At 32.3% G+C, this 19,709-nt stretch overlaps 1 protein-coding gene across 2 annotated transcripts in view; it reads right to left on the minus strand.

The window, feature by feature from the left end:
- LOC108733280 (protein goliath) overlaps window positions 1-13,181 on the minus strand; it is a 61,089-nt gene extending 47,908 nt beyond the window's left edge. Inside the window, exons 1-3 of one of the 2 annotated variants that reach the window (XM_025975975.1) lie at window positions 12,653-13,181; window positions 4,024-4,057; window positions 3,116-3,619 (exon numbers count right to left, since the gene is read on the minus strand). In XM_025975975.1, the coding sequence (XP_025831760.1) occupies window positions 3,116-3,619; window positions 4,024-4,054 (535 nt within the window). In that variant the 5' untranslated portion in view covers window positions 4,055-4,057; window positions 12,653-13,181. Of the gene's footprint in view, window positions 1-3,115; window positions 3,620-3,894; window positions 4,058-12,652 lie in introns of both variants that reach the window. The other variant, XM_025975976.1, reaches the window with a different exon arrangement.
- Between the last annotated feature and the right edge of the window lie 6,528 nt (window positions 13,182-19,709).

The following is a 19,709-nucleotide window of genomic DNA, read 5'->3' on the forward strand; positions in this document are numbered from 1 at the left end:
CTATAAACCAAATATACATACATGTATATATATATGTATTTTATTGCCATAATCACTATGATAAAAAAACCAAATCATTAACTTTGACATAAAATTCAATTATGTATACTATTTCTATTAATATCTGAATTCTGCTTTACACAATGGTATAGTTTCTTATAAACAATTTGGTTAATATTTTGATGTTTACATTAACATCAGATGTAAAATTAATTACAAAGTAAAATATTATATAGGAACAATACTGATAATTTTCTGATGAGGTATTTGGAACATAACAGGCAAATATTATTTAAAGCTGCAGTATTAGTGCCCTGTTCGTGAAACAAAAAGATAGAGGAATAATAAATTTTTAACATATGTTTTGATCAAAGGACCATTTACTCTATTTATTGCAACTTTGAAAATGACCGTTTAGTAAAAAAATATGTTACAGATTTCTCATTAAACTAATTAAAACCTGCACGAATGTTTTGCATTATTCCTTTATGTTTTTACCAATAACAAGTAGGTAAAGTTTTAATGATAATAATTAACACCAAGATTATTAAAATGCTTCTAAATATACCTTTTAATTACTACTGCTTAATGGTGAACCAGATTGTGGTATATAATTAATCCAAGAAAATTTATAGTCAACCCTATCATGATATCGGATTCCTGATAAGATCAATAGATTAATTAAATTCCAAATTTCGGTCATCTAATGACGCAAGCACGTTAATTACAGGAGATCCGGGAAATTTTTGTATTAAAACAATATTAAGGCGATGAATCGCAATGAACGTTGTGTATTGAATAATCCACGGGAAAACTGGGTCAGGCAACCAACGTAATAAAATTAAACTATAAAATCTTTTAGTTTACACATCCTGCTAATGCGCTATTCGCTTATAAAGCTTCTACTGTATAACATGCTAAAAGAACCAAATTTAGATGACCAGATTTTGATTTGAATACAAAAATTACTCTCTTTTCGTTAAGTACCAAAACGTAGAAACAAAGGATTGCGTAGTAAAACCAACGCTAAATGGAACTGATTTTCCTTATTAAATTAGAATGAGTTAAAAGAGAAATCAATGTGGACTGCCGTAACTCAATTTTATTTAAACACAATTATTACTGATGAAGTGGATGGAGTATTTCAAAGCCTTTTACTGAAACTCTACATAGTTTTCGACGTTAATATCTTTATCAAGAGTATTACACGTATCTCCTTTACCCTGATAACCCCTTTGATGTAATTAAATGCCACCATACCGATGCCGAGTTAAGAAGCAGCAACCTTATTATTTAGGGATGGTCCTGGTACCTGGTTTGGATCTGGCACTTTTTTAGGATCCGGCAGGATAACTGATAATGGCGCCAAGTACCCAGCAATGCAAGAGAAAAAAGAAAAAACAACCACCAGTAATAATAATTGAATATGTATAACAAAAAATATCATCATCATAAGGTTGTCAGTCCTAAGACTGGTTGGACTCGCACCTCCACTCTTTCCTATCTTGAGGTAATCTTCATATTTCCCTAAAACTAGAACAACCCATATCCTTAACCGTCATCTAATCTAGATCTACCTCCACCCCTCCTAACATCCGTTTCAACCTCTAATATGTCTCTGACTAGACCTTCATGCCTGAGAATTAGTTATTAAGATTGTATTGGGATAGGTCGTTTGTCCTAACTTGTGTTATTTATTGATTATTAAATTATTTCTTATCAATATAATTCTTGTTTTTCAACTCAACCAAAAAGAATTAAAAATTCGTTGGTTTAGTGTAACGACTTTTTGATCGGTTCTTAAAGATTTATTTGGAACGTTGCAAGGGTGGTCTGTAATAGAAAGCTCGCTATAGATACAGCATCCTGTATATTATTTTAGTCTATGTTTTTCGATGTTCCTCACAAATTATTATATTTCCGAATGCTAGCTCTACCTTCTTATTAAATTTATTATACTCAAGTTACCGTCTAATCATCCGTAATTGATTCGATAGCATTTCCTTTTAACTAACTAGTATTATTTCCAGATCTTTTTTGAGAACTTCTTAGAGAGATTGTCATTATTTTATTTGGCACATTTAAAATTCAATAACATGCGCAAGCAAAGGTAAACAGTTCATCTTACAAACAAATAATATTTAACTTTTATTTATTCATCCTCAATAACGATCCAACGGTATTTTAGTTTAAAGCTACCTATTTTCTTCATTTAACATTCTTTGTTTTACGGAAAGGAGATAATATTTGAAAAAAGCATGAGTAAGATGATACACAAGCAAAGAATCTTAATCTGTACATTTTAAATATAAGGTTGCCGTGTCCTTGCGATGGCTTACGTGACTGAAGATCATATTGGTGTTTCAGGTTTGCAAGAGCAAATGAAGTGAATTTTTTCATCAGGTGTATATGCATGTAGATATAGCGTATAAAATATTAATTGGTATCGGACACTAAAAAATTAAGACATACTTACGATGTGGTATTATACTTTAACACATTAGTATAATGAAAATAAAAACAAGTTTTTCTGTAGAACCTGGTTCAAAAGGAGAACGAAATAAATTTCATTTTCCAATTCTTGCAAGGTTAATATTAATCTGTGGAGTTACAGTACTATTTTACTAAGGAAAAGAAACAAAGAACAGCTTTCGGGAAGTTGGTAAAGTCTAAGTAATTCGCTCATAATTAGTTGCGACATGAATAAAACAATTACCGAAAAGTAGATAATTTTACTTTCATTGCGCGAAAAGTAGAAAAATCAATTTAAATTCAGTCTCTTTTGGTGCATAGATAACTTTTTAAGTACGTATCAAAAAAAATGAAGAGAAAATTGTTACTATCCAGCGAGTTTCTTCTGCGTACTTCTTAAATTAGTTCTACTAGACCACAATACGTTTACAACTAAATAATTTTTATCTACAGATTCACTTCTGTATAGGTATCCAGTAGAGAAATCTGAAAGGGCCCAATAACATACCATTTTTACTCACTCTAGTTCGTGAAACATGAGTTGAAAGACCCCGTGCGAAAATTCCGCAGTTATTAGTGAAGGATAACACAAAAAAAAAATGAAGAAACATGAACATGAGCTGGGTTAAAGGCAGGTACTTACTTCCACTGTCAGTCGATAGTTTCATCTTGTCGAGCGAAGTTGAATCTCGATCGTTATAAACGAGAACGCCGGATGCATTACTTCTGTAGGCATTTTCCACCTTGATCTCGAAGTTGCATCGACCTCTCTTGATCAGGGCGATCCAAGGTTCTCCTCTTGGCAACCTTCGATCCGAACGTGTGCTCTTGAAAGGTAACTGACAACCCGTGTGATCGTGCGGGTTCGCCTCGGACGATACATGAACTAAATAACCAAACGCAGGACCGATATTGCCACCACCGTATCGACCGGCTTCCGATTGCTCCCATATCCAACCGATTTCCGTTTTGTACGTTACATTAATATACGCATACGAATCTGGAGCATCGTCACTAAATTGCTTACCACTATCACCAAACGCCGTGTGATGTAACGCTGAACCCGAGGGTATGTCTTCTGGTGCCGCCGTCGACGTTACCGACGAAAACATGTGCGAAAGTGTGAAAATGAGGGCCATTGTCCTACCACTGNTAAAATCAACATAAAAATCATTTCTTTGATTTCAATTTTTATACAACTTTAACAATATCGTAGTTCTTAAGTAGATTAGGTATTAGCTGATTGGGCTCAGTTACCTACCATATTTGGTCAGCTTCAAAAAAAATTAATCGATCAGAAATAAAACGGTAATGTGTACTTTGTAAACATGTCTCGCTTTTAATCCAAAATAAACAGCTGTAACACTTCCTCAATGCTAAGTGCATATTGTTCAAACAACGAATCTGGAGCATCGTCACTAAATTGCTTACCACTATCACCAAACGCCGTGTGATGTAACGCTGAACCCGAGGGTATGTCTTCTGGTGCCGACGTCGACGTTACCGACGAAAACATGTGCGAAAGTGTGAAAATGAGGGCCATTGTCCTACCACTGGCGATGATGCATATGGCAAATTGCATTATCTGAAATTATAAAAATTCTCCTTGAGACATAACAGAAAATGTGAACTTTTAAACGGCGTTAAGAAAATACATTAAAACCTTCAACTACAAGCTGAAAGTTTAATTCACTTTTCATCGCCGTGTACATAATTGAGGTTTTTCTTAATGATAAACAAGAAACATGTACAAATTCAGTCAAAATAAAACTATTCGCAAAAAAATGAATAATTATTACAATACCAAACAAAAAGTACCTAAGTCCAGTTAAAAGTTTCCAATGTATTGTTAGAAGGGTGATTAAAAAACAAAAGGCCAATTTAAGTTTATTATCTCCAATTTCTTTGAACGATGTATGGAGACAGAAGAGCACAACGTTCTGTTATTATACTTTATACATATGTACTTAAAAGGAAAAGCTAACGGAGTTAATACGAGCAATGCTCCTAATTAGTAAATCACTTTTTATAACTTGAAATACTAATTTTAAAATACCTTAGACTAAATGCAGCACCACATTAGCAACTGACATGCTTTTTAATACTGACGATATTTATTTTTTTGCGTAAATTGTAATGCAAGTGGAAAACAAACAGGAAAAATGTAGTAATTGTACGTGTACCATTAATTTTGGAGAATTTAGAACAATAAAATATTTAATCCTTTAAGTAAGTAAACATCGGTCTATAGAGATAACAGTTTTATACATATCTACACATTTGTCTAAAAGCCAGGTACCGAAAGAGAATCTATCTACACAATTTATAACTTTTGCGATTTTTACGAGTAGAAAAAGGCCAATGTAACTTATCTTTTCTTTGTTTACCCATCCACAATATTACACCGCTATTATCCTCGAAAATATTAAGATTAAGCACCAGGTTAAGTACCTACTGTATAAATATATAGTAAAATACGTAACGATAAATTATTAAGGTCACCAATCTTTACAGAAAAGGTTCGTGGTTAATTGTTTCCTTATTAATTTATGTGCGTACATTTAGGACAATTCAGAAAACGGTTTTATGTCGGCTATAAAACAAATTTTATTGCAACAGGAAGTACATCAAAGTTTATCCCATTTCATCCATTCACCTTTGGATTATAAAAGGTACTTTATTAGCACTTCCTACTTTCACGCCCAAAATGGATTGCAAATATTAACGTTATCATTTAAGTTTTTTGTATTATTAATAAATTAACTTTGTGTTTTAAACACATTTTTCACCAAAACAACAGTTAATATTTATTTAAATAGAAAAGCCCCCCTAATAATATTTGTTTATTATTTTATTAAAGACTGTACCACTGTAGGGATAGATGTGCAAGGGCAAAAGATTAGTATGCTTAGATTTGCAGATGATATAGCAGTATTAGCATCTAGCAAGGAGGACCTAGAGATAGCTTTAAATAAAATGGAAGCGGTACTGACAGATCAGTACTGTATGAAAATAAATAAAAGTAAAACTAAAATACTGATATGCAAGGGAAGAAAAAGTAGGGAAAGAGCGAATATAAAGATAGGAGACGAAAAATTAGAAGAAGTGGCTGATTTTAGATACCTAGGAAGTCAGATAAGTGAGGATGGAAGGAGTAGTAGGGATATAAAGCAGAGGATAGCGCAGGGTCGTGTCGCCTTTAATAAAAAGAAGTCACTTCTATGCTCGCGAACGGTTAATTTAGAAATTCGAAAAAGGTTGTTAAAGGTGTATGTTTGGAGCACGGCGTTGTACGGGTGCGAAACATGGACAGTGGGAGCGGCGGAAAAGAAAAGGTTAGAAGCGTTCGAAATGTGGTGTTATAGGCGGATGATGAGGATATCGTGGGTAGAAAAGGTTAGAAATGAAGAGGTATTGGAAAGAATAGGAGAACAGAGGACTCTATGGAAGTCAATAAAAAATAGGCGAGATAGGTTGGTAGGACACCTTCTCAGGCATGAAGGTCTAGTCAGAGACATATTAGAGGCAGAAACAGGAGTTAGGAGGGGTAGAGGTAGACCTAGATTAGATTACTGTTCGCAAATAGTTAAGGATGTGGGCTGTTCTAGTTTTAGGGAAATGCGAAGTTTAGCTCAGGATAGGAAAGAGTGGAGGTACGTGTCCAACCAGTCTTAGGACTGATGACCTTATGATGATGATGATTATTTTTGTGTTTTTTTGTGTCTTCCAGATTTCTACAATAATTATTGAGCACTTTATACTGCAAGTATGAATTTAATAAATATAAACCAATAGCGATTTCTTTTATCCTTTAATATTTTATAATCCAACATATCATTACTGACTGCTATTTTTACTTCAGTCGAAAATAGCATCGGAAAACACAGAGAAAGCTTATTGTATTTCACTCGAAGACAATCAATTATATTGTCACTTGGTAACCTTTAGTATCAAAAAATTTTGGAAAGGAAGTCTTTGCTAAAATTAGTGCTTCGCTTTGTAAACATGTCTCGCTTTTAATCCAAAATAAACAGCTGTAACACTTCCTCAATGCTAAGTGCATATTGTTCAAACATAATTAGATATTAGGTGCCTATATTACACTTCTTCATTATCATAGCGTTTTAGCATTCACAGACGTTCTTTTAGAAACAAATATGTGTAACAAAATCGAATACATACATAAATCTGATATATCCCAGTCACCAAACGAAAAGGGAATAGCTTTATCTATAATTAAACAATCTTTAACTTTTAAGAAAAACAATGATTTCGATAGAAAATATAATATTTTTCTCTAATAATTTTTATCCTACATCATCAGCATATCGTAATCACCATATGTTATGTAGATAATCTCAACATGTACGAATGTAAGTACGATAAAAATTGACTAGTTTTCCCGGAAATTTTCACAGCTAAATGCTCTGTTGGCTTGTTACAGTTGATTATATCAGCAACTACTGCCGACAATCTATACGTACTATCGATACGATAACTGACACAATGGAAGAAATCACTTGGTTATCGAATCTATTCTAACTAGATTTAAAAAAATTAAAAAAGTTTCAGTTTATTAGATTACATGGGTAGGTATTTCGTAATAATTTATATTAACTTTTTTTAAAAATCGACATTATGTATCTACTAACGTGCGTAAACTTGTAAATATGGACAAGACTATTGGAGCTTTAGCAATAATAATAGACATGCCACCGCAAACTTTTTATTAAGAGTGCGTCCTCGAAAGCTTCATCAGTTATTTCAAAATTAGTTGGTTTAATTGAAATTTTTGTTTACGCAAGTTAATTGGAGATGAAGTCAGAGCAAAGTTTTTTCATTACAGGCAATTTTCTTCAGTTCCTGCCTATGAAAACGAAACAGAGCTATTTTTCGGTTTGTAAAGAAGTTATGCGAAAATGGTCGCACACGTCAACTCTCGTACGGAGGTCGAAGGTTTTACGTTGTAAAATTACGGCAATTTTCTGGACAGGGCGCGAACCACCCCAAAATTTCAAACGGTAAGAACCACAAGACTTTTGGAATGATCTTATGGTGATACCAATATTTGTTATTATTTGAAAATATTTCACTCGTCTGGTGGATTTGGATCGGAAATCGAATGGATGTTAACCCATCACAGCTATCGATCTGATCATCGCATCGCCATAAAAGCCACTAGTTACATCGATCGATAAATAATTCCCATACAGAAAATGTTTTTAAATGTCTGAGCAGAACCGTAGATATGATATCCAATTTGATCCTGGTAGCTTACTTTTTTTCGATCGAAAGTCGATATTAAGAATTAGACAGACTTAAACGTAATGATTATTAATTTAATTCTTAATTTTCTTACAGTTTCACATTTCGTAATGATTTTAGATAGCGAAAAAGTTACTTATTGTTGTTATTACATGAATTTAAAACTAAAATTCCACTAGGGAAACTTTAATGTTAATAAAACTTACCCACTACCTTTCAACACTTTTATCAATAACAGTTGCTCATCAGAATAACAAAAATATAATCTTCAAGACTTCTACATTGAACAACCAATTTTGATAGGTAGATTTCCTTGTGGACAATAATAATTTCTAGTAGTATGTGAGGTGCCCATTTACGAAATAGATTATTAAAATGTTTTCTTTCCCAATAAATCGATACAAAATACTTACAAATACTAAACAATTTTATTTCATTGAAAGTAAAACAGACATTACAGGTATCTAAATAGACAATCACAATTTTATGATTAATCTTTACGATCAATTACGTTCAAAAGGCTCGTTCTTTTGCAAAACCTTTTTACAGGCACTCGTTGTCCACATAATATGTAATCTAATTATTGCTCCTTTTTTCCCCGTGACCTTTTAAGTACAAGGGTACAACAAGGTGACGTGTTTATTCTATAATCAAGGTTGATGAATTGAGCAAAAAGTTTAGTATGATTTAATAATAATTCGACACTCGAACAAAATTTATTTGAAAGTACCTACAAGTACTATAGCCTAAGGAAACCTACTGTATACTATACTAAATTCATAAGGTCAATTACATTGAAGTTATTTATTTATCACTCATCCGTATAACAAACAATAATAGTATTTATGTGTACCCTAACAATAAATTATTGTTTACGAAATAATATTGAACCACTAAATTGGAATAAATCGTACTACGTAGTTAAACCTTTCCTAAGAACAACTACTGCACTGCCGATGAATTGAAATCCAGGATAATAAAACCACAATTTTACATTATAACTTCACAGTTCAACATATGTTGTTATACTGAATAGATTCGACCCTAACTTGACGAATATCCATATCAAAATGAAAAATAAACATCATTATTTTCACACATTTAAAAAGTAACAGTTGTTTCGCCCCTCTTGACTTATTCTTAAGACTACTACTAGTAGTACTAAGTACTCATAGTCTGAAGAAGCCAAGAGAGGCAAAACTTTTCAAATAAAAAGTGTGTAAAAATCTTTATCTTTTGTTATTTCTGGCATAATTATGGACACTGATGATGTTGTAAGTACTGACTACACATATAATTATAGGAATTATTAATTAATACACAATAATGCATCACGTAGAAAACAGTAAACGACGATAAGTCATCTACATATTGTTTGATATTATGAATTACTTGTAATATAATTTAGAATGAATCATTATGAAAAATAATTAATTCCAACGATGCAAAAATAGATCATAATTTGCTTAAGAAATTATTACCAACTTATTTCGTAAGTGCTACCGTATAGTTTCATGTAATAAAATTATTGTTTCTATTAATAACCACAAGTGGTTTTCATGGTAGGTTTGTGTTGATAGCAGACCATTGCGCAAACTCTTTTCTCAAACAAAAGGAATATTGCAAATATTTTTTTATGGGCAATAAGCGTGTTTAACCACTGAATTTTTAATGCATAATGACTTCAAAGAAGAGCGCGGAAGCAGAAAAGCAATACAAAATCGCTAAAACATTATTTACTGTTTTCTTAAGTTGTACAATGAATTTTGAAAATATTCTGAAAAGTCAACTGATTTTGCAAAATGAGCATTAGCTAAATGAAATATTGCACAAAAGAAACATGAAAGTTCACCATTAATACATTTGAAATCTAATAGAAACTAAATCGGTAATTAATGGAAAGGATGTAGGGCAGTATCAAACCTTTTAACTAATTAGTGTCACAATTTACTTATCTTTAATTTACACAACAGTAAATGTGCAGCTGTAACAAAACTACCACACATATCAATGACCTCAAATCCAAAATATCAATTTACCTATTTGAAACAAGTCTGTACAAAATGTAGATGAGAATGGGATAATTGGGAACGGATGTCCTTATTACTTTCGCACATCGCCGTTTGTTTGATAAAATCAACATAAAAATCATTACATGGATTTCAATTTTTATACAACTTTAACAATATCGTAGTTCTCAAGTAGATTAGGTATTAGCTGATTGGGTTCAGTTACCTACCATATTTGGTCAGCTTCAAAAAAAATAATCGATCAGAAATAAAACGGTAATGTGTACTTAAACTAATCGAAGCAAAAATATGAACAAAGTGCACAAGATAAAGGACAAAGACCTCTAGTTACTTTTAAAGGTGACCGAAGTATTTACTGGCCATCATGTTCGCGTGACTGTTAAAGGAAAAGTTATCGGAACTGCTGGTGATTCAGACTAACAGTGACAAAGAAAAACCGCGATAGAATAGAATAGGTACTAGTGAAAAGTAGAAATAAACAAATTAATTTTTATAAACCAGTATAATAGCTAGACTATGTTTGCGTCTAAAAACATATTGTGTTTAAATTACCTTTTTCTTTTATTACTATAATATAAAGAAAATGCTCTGTTTAATAAGCTTGTGAACAGGGAGAATTGTGAACGAAAGCTCCAAGAATTTTTAAATTATTTGTTAATCTACGTGAATTTTGTAACTCAATAAAGATTATGATTTGAGGATTTTCTACTTGAATCTCCACAAGATTTGCGTGTGCTTTTACATAATCTGTTACTGTAAAAGTTTAAGTATTAATGAAGAATTAAGATTGCCTTGTTCATAAATTTGAAGAATTACCAATTAGAATTATGTAGGTATATGAAACGTTAAGATTGAAAAATGAAGAAAATGTTTACTTTTATTCCTTGAGTTCGGTTTTACTAATTCTGTGATATCAGATCAACAGTGAACACAATGGGCGACGCTAATTTGTCTTTAGCTAAGCCTGACCACGATATATTTCTGTTGAAAAGGAAATATCGATAAACAGATTGATGGGATGACTAAATGATGCCTAGTAAATCTGGTAATTGCAAATTTATTTATGAAGGACTTGGAACAAACCACATGTAAACCTAGAGTGTGGTCCAGATATGTCAATGAATCATTTCACTATTCCGAACTGTATCGGGAGGTTATTAGAGATACAGAAACGTAAAAAACACTTTAACTGAATAGAAGAATCACAAAAAATTAATCGTTCTTGGGTTCCGGTGCTAAAAACCAACGAACAGAAAAAAGCCAATTAACCATGAAACGAGTCAACTAGAGACCCTGAACATCGATAAGCCTAAATATAAATATGCACTCCAAAACATCCCTCGCCAGTTTGCGCTGAATCAATCGTCGACGAAACGTCTAGAAGAAAAAACTCCAAAGGACGACCAACAAATCCAAAACTAATATCGCATTGGACAACGGCCGCGAATGCCTTACATAATTTATTCTACAAACTTTTTGGTAATTAATAATATTGCAGCTTTTTAAAAAAATTACACCCCAATCTCTGCATAATCAATAATAAGACGTATATAGTAATTCTGATTAGTCGTAAACAGTGAGGCATTTGTACGATTATCGATGATAAGTATTAGCATTTGTTTGAAGTTTAAATATGTCATTTACTTTATTTAGATAAATGGATTTAGTTTGGTAGGTTGCATGTATTAGGTAGTTGAGTTGGTGTTTTGCTTAACAATTTTCATCTTCGGAATCTTCAGAGTTTGATGAAGTCAAATCCTAACATAGACATTATTTTAAATACATATGTGCACTTTTATTTTACGATAAATAGGGTGTATATAACAGTTATACAGCATATTGCTGTTCTCGAATTACATTAGAGATTATCTGTTTCGAGAAGTTTGTCTTTGAAAAACTTTTTCTACTTTTTATTATCTTTAAGAGAACCGTTTTTTTATTTTATTTTTCTCCAATAATCCAATTCTGTTTACAACGACAAAATCAGTGTAATACCATGTCAATTTGGGATCAAATAAGAACAAAGATACAGCATAACAACAAAATAGATAGATAATAGGTATGAACTAAGATACTTGAGACAAATAAAATTAACAACTGCATAAATATTTAGGTAGTTAGGATTATCACCCTAGAATTACCATTTTAAAGGGTGCGCAACAGAAAGAACGAAATCCATTAGGAAAGTTTCATAAATAGTTAGGTAAACTTAACTTAGATATATTCATAAAACTCGTAATTAAAATCATATTTATTTTTTGTAATGTACCTAAATAGGTAAAAGGATTAATTAATATGATTCGCTTGCCTTTGAGAGTTGTGTTTTACTATTTATTATTATAGTTTTGAAAATTACGTTTCATTCTGAATAAAGGCAGTTCAATTTACCCAGCACATAGTACCTCGTAAGTCTTGATAACGAAACTGATATAAGATTCATTTTTTAAAACAGAAAACAATGCTGAAAAAATAAAAATAGTATCTTGCGGATTTGATACCAAATTCGAAATCATTAGACATTGAAAGCGCAGGATCACATACCTCATACTACATACTGCCATACAGGCATATATATATACATATATATATATAATATAATATGCCTATACAGAAGAAAAGTAAATGGGCGCGTATGTATGTTTTCCCTTTTATAAATAGCGAATTCTATGTAAGGAGAGTACACGGTCCCCAGTATGAATGCCTGATGAACAATTCAATTACAGTAAACAATTTGTATTGTATGTAAATAAACGCTAAAAAACGATTTAATGGTCTCAACATCTGTTTTAAACAGGTATCCAAACTAATGAAAACAAACTTTGCAAACAATTTCTTAACATTTACTATAGTACATACACAAATATTGTAATGTGTATTGTACTTACGAGGTATGTTGCTTAAACACTGCGTGAAGAATCACATAAAGCACAACATAGTACATGTAAACAGATGTGAACCGCTTTAATAGGCAATGAGAAAGCGCACGACCATCCGGATAACTATTGATGATGAGAACTAAAACTCAGGTACACCTTCAAAAATTTATATTTCTACCGGAGTTCATACTAGCTGATAAGTAATACGGAACTCCATGGTGGGAATTCTCCTTTATCTCGTCACGGCAAAGCGATGAGCCGTATTCAGTGTTATCGGACCGAAATTTTCACACTGAAAAGTGGTATTTAGTGTTGAAAACCACACTTTTCCTGTGAATATTTTGTTGCAGTTCACGTCAATGAACGTCACGATAACACGACCTCCCACACACGAACCTCTCAAACGACTAACCAGGCGCGCAGGTCCGCGTTCTCTCTTATAATCCACTGAAACAAAGGCCAACTCGATGCAGCAATCAAGCGGTTTCGTATACCGCTACGAAAAGTTAAGAAGAAGCCTCACAAAAGCTCCTCTTCTTCAGTTGTCATCAGTCACGTGTGTCAGGTGTCTTTTCATTAAAACCCACTCGTACACTCGTCTGTGGGTCTTCTCATTCCACAGCTTGGGGACACGTTTTATTACTCAGAGTTGACTTTATTATAATCAGATGCTTTCTATATTTAGGCTTCTTACCACTTCAACAACTTTCGAACGTGACCTCCCCCTGAACGATAAAAAAAAATATGCACGAAAATGATTTAAGAGTCTGCTGTTTAAACACGAAGGGTCTCATTATCAGCACTCGTTATTAAGCTTTTAACCTTCGCTGATAATCAGGAAATATCGATCGAAAGGATTGTTTGATTTGTGATTAAAGCAAATTTAAAAAATAATTAGGTCATAAAATACGCAGTGAGTAGAGATGGGTCGGGTACCTACCTGGTTTGAATCCGATTTTTCGTAGAATCCAACGGAGTACCGGATAATGACGCTGAGTACTCTGCAATGCAGCATAATTCTACCAGAAAAAACAAAGAAAAGGGCATGTAAAACAGAAGCTCTGGTACCAGACTTGTTTGGAATACTTAATTTCCACAAAGATAACATACTACCATATCTGACTGCTAGTATCATAGGTTCACCNATTAAGCTTTTAACCTTCGCTGATAATCAGGAAATATCGATCGAAAGGATTGTTTGATTTGTGATTAAAGCAAATTTAAAAAATAATTAGGTCATAATATACGCAGTGAGTAGAGATGGGTCGGGTACCTACCTGGGTTGAATCCGATTTTTCTTAGAATGCAACGAAGTACCGGATAATGACGCTGAGTACTCTGCAATGCACCATAATTATACCAGAAAAAACAAAGAAAAGGGCATGTAAAACAGAAGCTCTGGTACCAGACTTGTTTGGGATACCTAATTTCCACAAAGATAACATACTACCATATCTGACTGCTAGTATCATAGGTTCACCAATATACGAGTTGGCAAAGTATTTGAGTTAACATTCATCAGCGACTTATTGGAAAATCAAACTCGTACATCAAGGACTCAACATATTTTATCAACAAACATTAAGGACATAAGGTGAGAAACAGAAGATATACCTTCAGCTATGATGTGACTTCTCTAATTACGAAGGTACTGCTCAACCAAGCAAAAATAGAAAATTTTACCAAAAGGCATCACTAATTTTTTTTTGGAGTTAAGCCTAACCACGACATATTTTTTTTTTAAAATGAAACATCTACGAACAGATTGATGGGATGACTATACGAAGTCTAGTAAATCCGGTAATTGCAAATTAATTTATGAAGGGATTGGAACAAGGAGAAAAATAAAAGACCAACAACAAGTATAACAAAAAACACACCTAATGAAAATTGGTAATTAAGAGTAATTAAGTATGATTTTGTCTTGTTAAAACTTCGATAAATAATAAGAAAGCTACTAAACACTTGAATAAAAGCCATACAGTAGGCGTTTTCAACTTTATTTTGTTAAAAACATACCTATTTAAGTATCATAAACTATATTCTTTTGCAAAATAAGCCATACTATCTATCTATTAAATTGATTGTTTGGAAAAATATATTCTAAACGTGAACCAAATTATGCATTTTTGCTAATGCTGCACAAAGGAACTAGAGATGCACCGGTCAGTGATTTTGCCGAAACTGGAAAATCACTTCCGTTAATGGCTCACGTCTTTGTTCTAGCGAGCTTTCTATTAAATATCACCCTTGCCAATGTCCCGAACCATTCATTAAGTCCCTTCACTAAACCAATGAAATTTTAATTTTAGGTTGCCGGATTTTTAACCAGACGGTTGAGTTCAAACCGTTAAAATGAGCCTATTCATGAATATGAAAAGTCTGGAAGGTGACAAAATCATACTAAAAAGTTATCGCTAATTGAAACTCATTTATTACAAGCGACAGAAAGTGTAACAGTTCGGTCATTGACTATACTAGTGCATTCTTCTTTACGACAAAAAGTAAACACAAGAACGGGTACCCAGGATCACTATCTGGTACTGGGGCGGATACTCAAAAAAGTGCCGGAACTATCGGGTACTCACTCCAAACCGGGTGCTCGGCCCATCTCCAAAAACACCCGACAAAAGAATGTGTGATTTCTATATTCGGTGAACGTAGTTTCCATAGTTTTAGCCTATCTATCCATATAAATAAAATAGTTACATTATATAGAATAAAACAATTTTTTGACTTGATTTCTAGTTTTCATTATACTGCGCATCATTCTCAGTTACTTACTTTTGAGCAAATATAGATTCTTTTAAACTATTATGCACAGAATCCTTAAACTTACTGATAAATATCTTTTTAAAACACTTGATTGCTAAATTCAAAATACTGAACTTGATCATAAATTAAACTATATATGAAGGACAAGATTTTTAAACTTTTAGCTTTTCATCAAAATATATATTTACGCACAACGGGATAACTTTTATCTGAAATACTGAATATCTCCAAAATAACATAGATAAACAAATGCTGTTAATAATAAATACACAAAAGTAAACAGATATTTCGTATATAATGATTTATTGAATTGTAACATTTCATGCCGAGTTGATATTCCGAAAACTGTCGATTCTGTTGCTTTTTTAAATTTATATTTTATTTAGTTTGTTGCCTTCAATAGAAGGAAGTATAAAACGAGATTGAGTTTGAAGTTTTTCTTATCGACATTCTCGTAGTTTACAAATAATGTTCTTTCATTGCGATGAACACGGAAGAAGTTCAGAAACTTTATAATTTAAATGACTATTCAATTTTATTACGAAAGTTTTTCGTAATGCCTTCAAGTTCAAACAGCAAATTTCTATTATGTAATGCGTAACTCATTTATTTCAAGTTTTGGAAGAAAAGATTACGATTCTTCTTTGTTCTTTTGTTTCTTAAAAGGTAACGTGGAAGACCATTAGAATCAAGTATGCGCATCTATCAAATTAAAACGTAATTTTTTTTGTACGAAAGATAAATCTATTTGTGCTTTGTGCTTTTAACTAATAAACCACGACCGATACAGGAAAATTCATACAAATATATTCACCCATCTTTTCAAATAAATTAATGATGAAGTGATAATAAATTCAATTACGTAGGTCAGTTAGGCACCGTAGATCTTCGAACATGCCCTTCAGGTGTGCACCGAACGAAAACTGGGAGGCTTAAGCATCCCCTACTGAAGACAGGTAGGCAGGTATAATATATACATACACAATAACAAATAACTCCATTGAGTACCGAGAAGTACCCTTCTGGACAAATTAATATGACAATTCAATAAGTACAATTTAGAGCTTTTGGTTGTCGAAAGCGTAGATAATGGACCTTTAAATACGTTTTATGTAGAAATTAGTGGTGCGGTACTTCGTTTCGTGTAAATTAAATGTTCTGGAAATGATGGAGTATGGAATCGTACAGGTAATAATTAAACAAAATAAATTACAAAATGGTATAATCGTCAAATATTGCCTTTATCATAAAGCTATTTTTATCGCAAATATATTATGTNCATATTCCTACAGGATCTAGCATTTGTTACGAGACGTGGGCAAGAGAATACAGAAGGATAATTACTAGGTTTGTATAAGTACTCACGCGATTATTAAAGGATCTGTAAATTATTATTTTAATTTTTGTAGATATGCCAGAAACATTAAAGCTATTTTTAACGGTCATACTCATAAAAACGAGTTTGAACTATTTTACAATACTTCAGAAAGTTCAAACCCTATATTAATGGCGTTTAATGGCGAATTGACAATAAGAAATTTTTATGTTGCATCGAACACCAGCAATTTTTTAGAGTTTATTTAACAGGTAATCGTTCTTGCACTAAGAAGATTGATTTAAACAGACCACTAGTGTAAAAAAGCCATTGAACGTTATAAAGTTATATAACAGACATTACAAAACAAAAAAAAAGACAAATAAACTTGTTAATAGAAGGACGTCATCGGATTTCGAACTTCTAAAGAGGATTATTATTACCAACTAATTAAATTTCAGAGATTTAAAACAGCAGAGACGATTACACTAATGTTATATGCATAAATCTGTTTAAAATCACTTGCTGCAAGTTAATTTTAAACTTCTAGAGATTCGTATTATACATGAACGTCTGTCTGTGCAGAGGATTTTATGTCTTCATTTGTGTAAAATGTATTAAATTATGCTGAACTATTTCCATTTTTGTACTGGTGCAATTTCGAATATCGAATTGTTTATAAAGAAAGCTGTTGAATTTTGGATTTGTATAATAATCATTTAGTTTTGCCAAATCGCTTTTAGAGATTGGCTTTATTCTACGGAAATTCGTAGACTTGAAATATTATAAATGTTTCATAATTAAATCAATTAATAAAATTATTCAATCAAAAGAAAGGACGTAAAGAATTAAATTCCAAGACAAAGAAATATTAAGGACAACTTTGTTACTCCAAATTAGATTCTTGAATAATTATGAAATGATTAAGAAATTGTACTAATAATAAACTGAAATGTTACCAAAGAACTAAACGAGTCTAGGAATCCCATCATGGGCGTCATCAAGGGGGGTTGGGGGTGCAGCTGTTCTAGCACCTCAAAAGCAGCTTATCAAATTCCAAGTTGCCTGATTTCTAATTTTTGGGACACACATATGCGTGTTAGTACATGTCCTAAAAGTAAACTCGATTTCATGTATTCTCAGTTGCTAACAATGACATTTCATGCAACAATTTCTTGATTTATTCCAGTTCTAAATGATTTCTACAATTTACCAAGCAATCGTATTGCATTTAACAGTAAAAATTGCATATTTCTCATGACCACACAGCATTTGCTAAAACTGAAGGCCGAGCCGTCGAATTTTATGATAGGGACGAATGTCATTAGTCATTATTTTTGTCAAAGGAAAACACCAAGATGAAGGGTGAAGAATGAGGATAGAACATTTAGACTTTCAGATACAAGAATTGAATACAATACAATTTGGTCATTTTTCAATCAATTTCTCAGTGGTTTGTTACCATTTTCGCCTGTTGGATCATCATTTATTTATTTAGGTATCTACAAATAACCTAAAGGCTAATTGAGAAGATTAAGGAGTTAAATACAGGGCAATACAACTTTTTTAAGTATACAATCTTACTTTCAGTTATTGGTAATTGACCATGATAAATTAATTTTAACGATTAGGTGAAATTACTATGAATAAGGAAAGAAATAAAATAAAACTGAAACAAATCAAATCAAAAATTACAAAACTTAACCATTTTTAAAACCGTCAAAAGTCACGCAACCTTGAAAATAATAAAAATGTTTTACTTTTCATTTGATTTTTAAAGAGATTCAGGAGTTACAGTGTGAAAAGGTTAGTTTTGCAAAAATGCATATTAAATTGTACGATGCACATCTGCAAAATTTGACTAAATTATTATAAAGCCTTCGTCCAAAAAATGAAATCGAACTTTGGACACAGTTCTGGAAAAATAAACCCAATATTAGTGAGCTTTCCGCTGCTGATGTATTAAAGGACATAAAAGCCTTCTTTGTTCTTTCCCGAAATTGGTAAAGCTTTAAAAATTTTGATCGCTTTATCGTGCACAAAGTATATCATAGACCCGTAGAGCATAGAGGAATCCTTTAATAGCCTGATTGTCAGCTAAAGGTAAAGTATAGTAACTCTTGCGGTTAGTAATTTTCATAACTTTTGTCTAGTACTTACTGTTTGTCAATATGTATTTATTTTTGTAACTTATTTGTATTAAATACACAAAGTACGTGGGCGATGCTTTTTACAGGACTTCACGTGTTGCGAACTTTATTGAAAATGTGGACTTAAGCTACTATTTTAAGACGTCAGCAACTTTATGTGGCTTCATCTGTTGTTGTTAAGACGTTTTGAGCACCTTTTATTAACCTGTTTTATTAAAGTGTAAAAAGGATTAAGAAAAAAAAAAGAAAAATACTTCGTAACTTTTTAAACTTAAAGAGACTTTCCACTTCTTCTTATCTTGAATGAATCTTCGTATTATTTGAAAAATACAGCAACCGACATCTTTAATTATATATGAACTCTACCTTTGACCCTTTTGACAACTGCTTTTTCTTCTGATATGTCTCTAACTAGTCCTTCATGTCTCACAAGGTGTCCTATCAACTTAACTGGCCTATTTCTTATCGACTCCTATAACGCGCTCTGTTCTTCTACTATTTCTAATACGTCTTTATTTCTAACTTTTTCTATTCATGGATTTTTTAAGATACTTCTGTACCGCAACGTTTTAAACACTTTTTAATTTTTCATTTCCGCAGCGTCCACTGTCCAGGATCTTTCACATCTACACAAAAAGCCGTGCTCATACACATTTAATAAACATTTTTCGAACTTCCAAATTAACCTACAGCGAAGCACAAGAGCGATTCGTTTTTATTGAAAAGGACTAAAAGCGTTCTTTCTTTTATCATTTTCTTGAGTTATCTGACTCCCTAAATATCGAAAGTCGTCTCTTAATTTTATATTAGCTCTGACCACACATTT

This window comes from Agrilus planipennis, unplaced genomic scaffold (genome assembly GCF_000699045.2).
Source record: "Agrilus planipennis isolate EAB-ADULT unplaced genomic scaffold, Apla_2.0 scaffold12, whole genome shotgun sequence".
Classification (NCBI taxonomy): Eukaryota; Metazoa; Arthropoda; class Insecta; order Coleoptera; family Buprestidae; genus Agrilus; species Agrilus planipennis.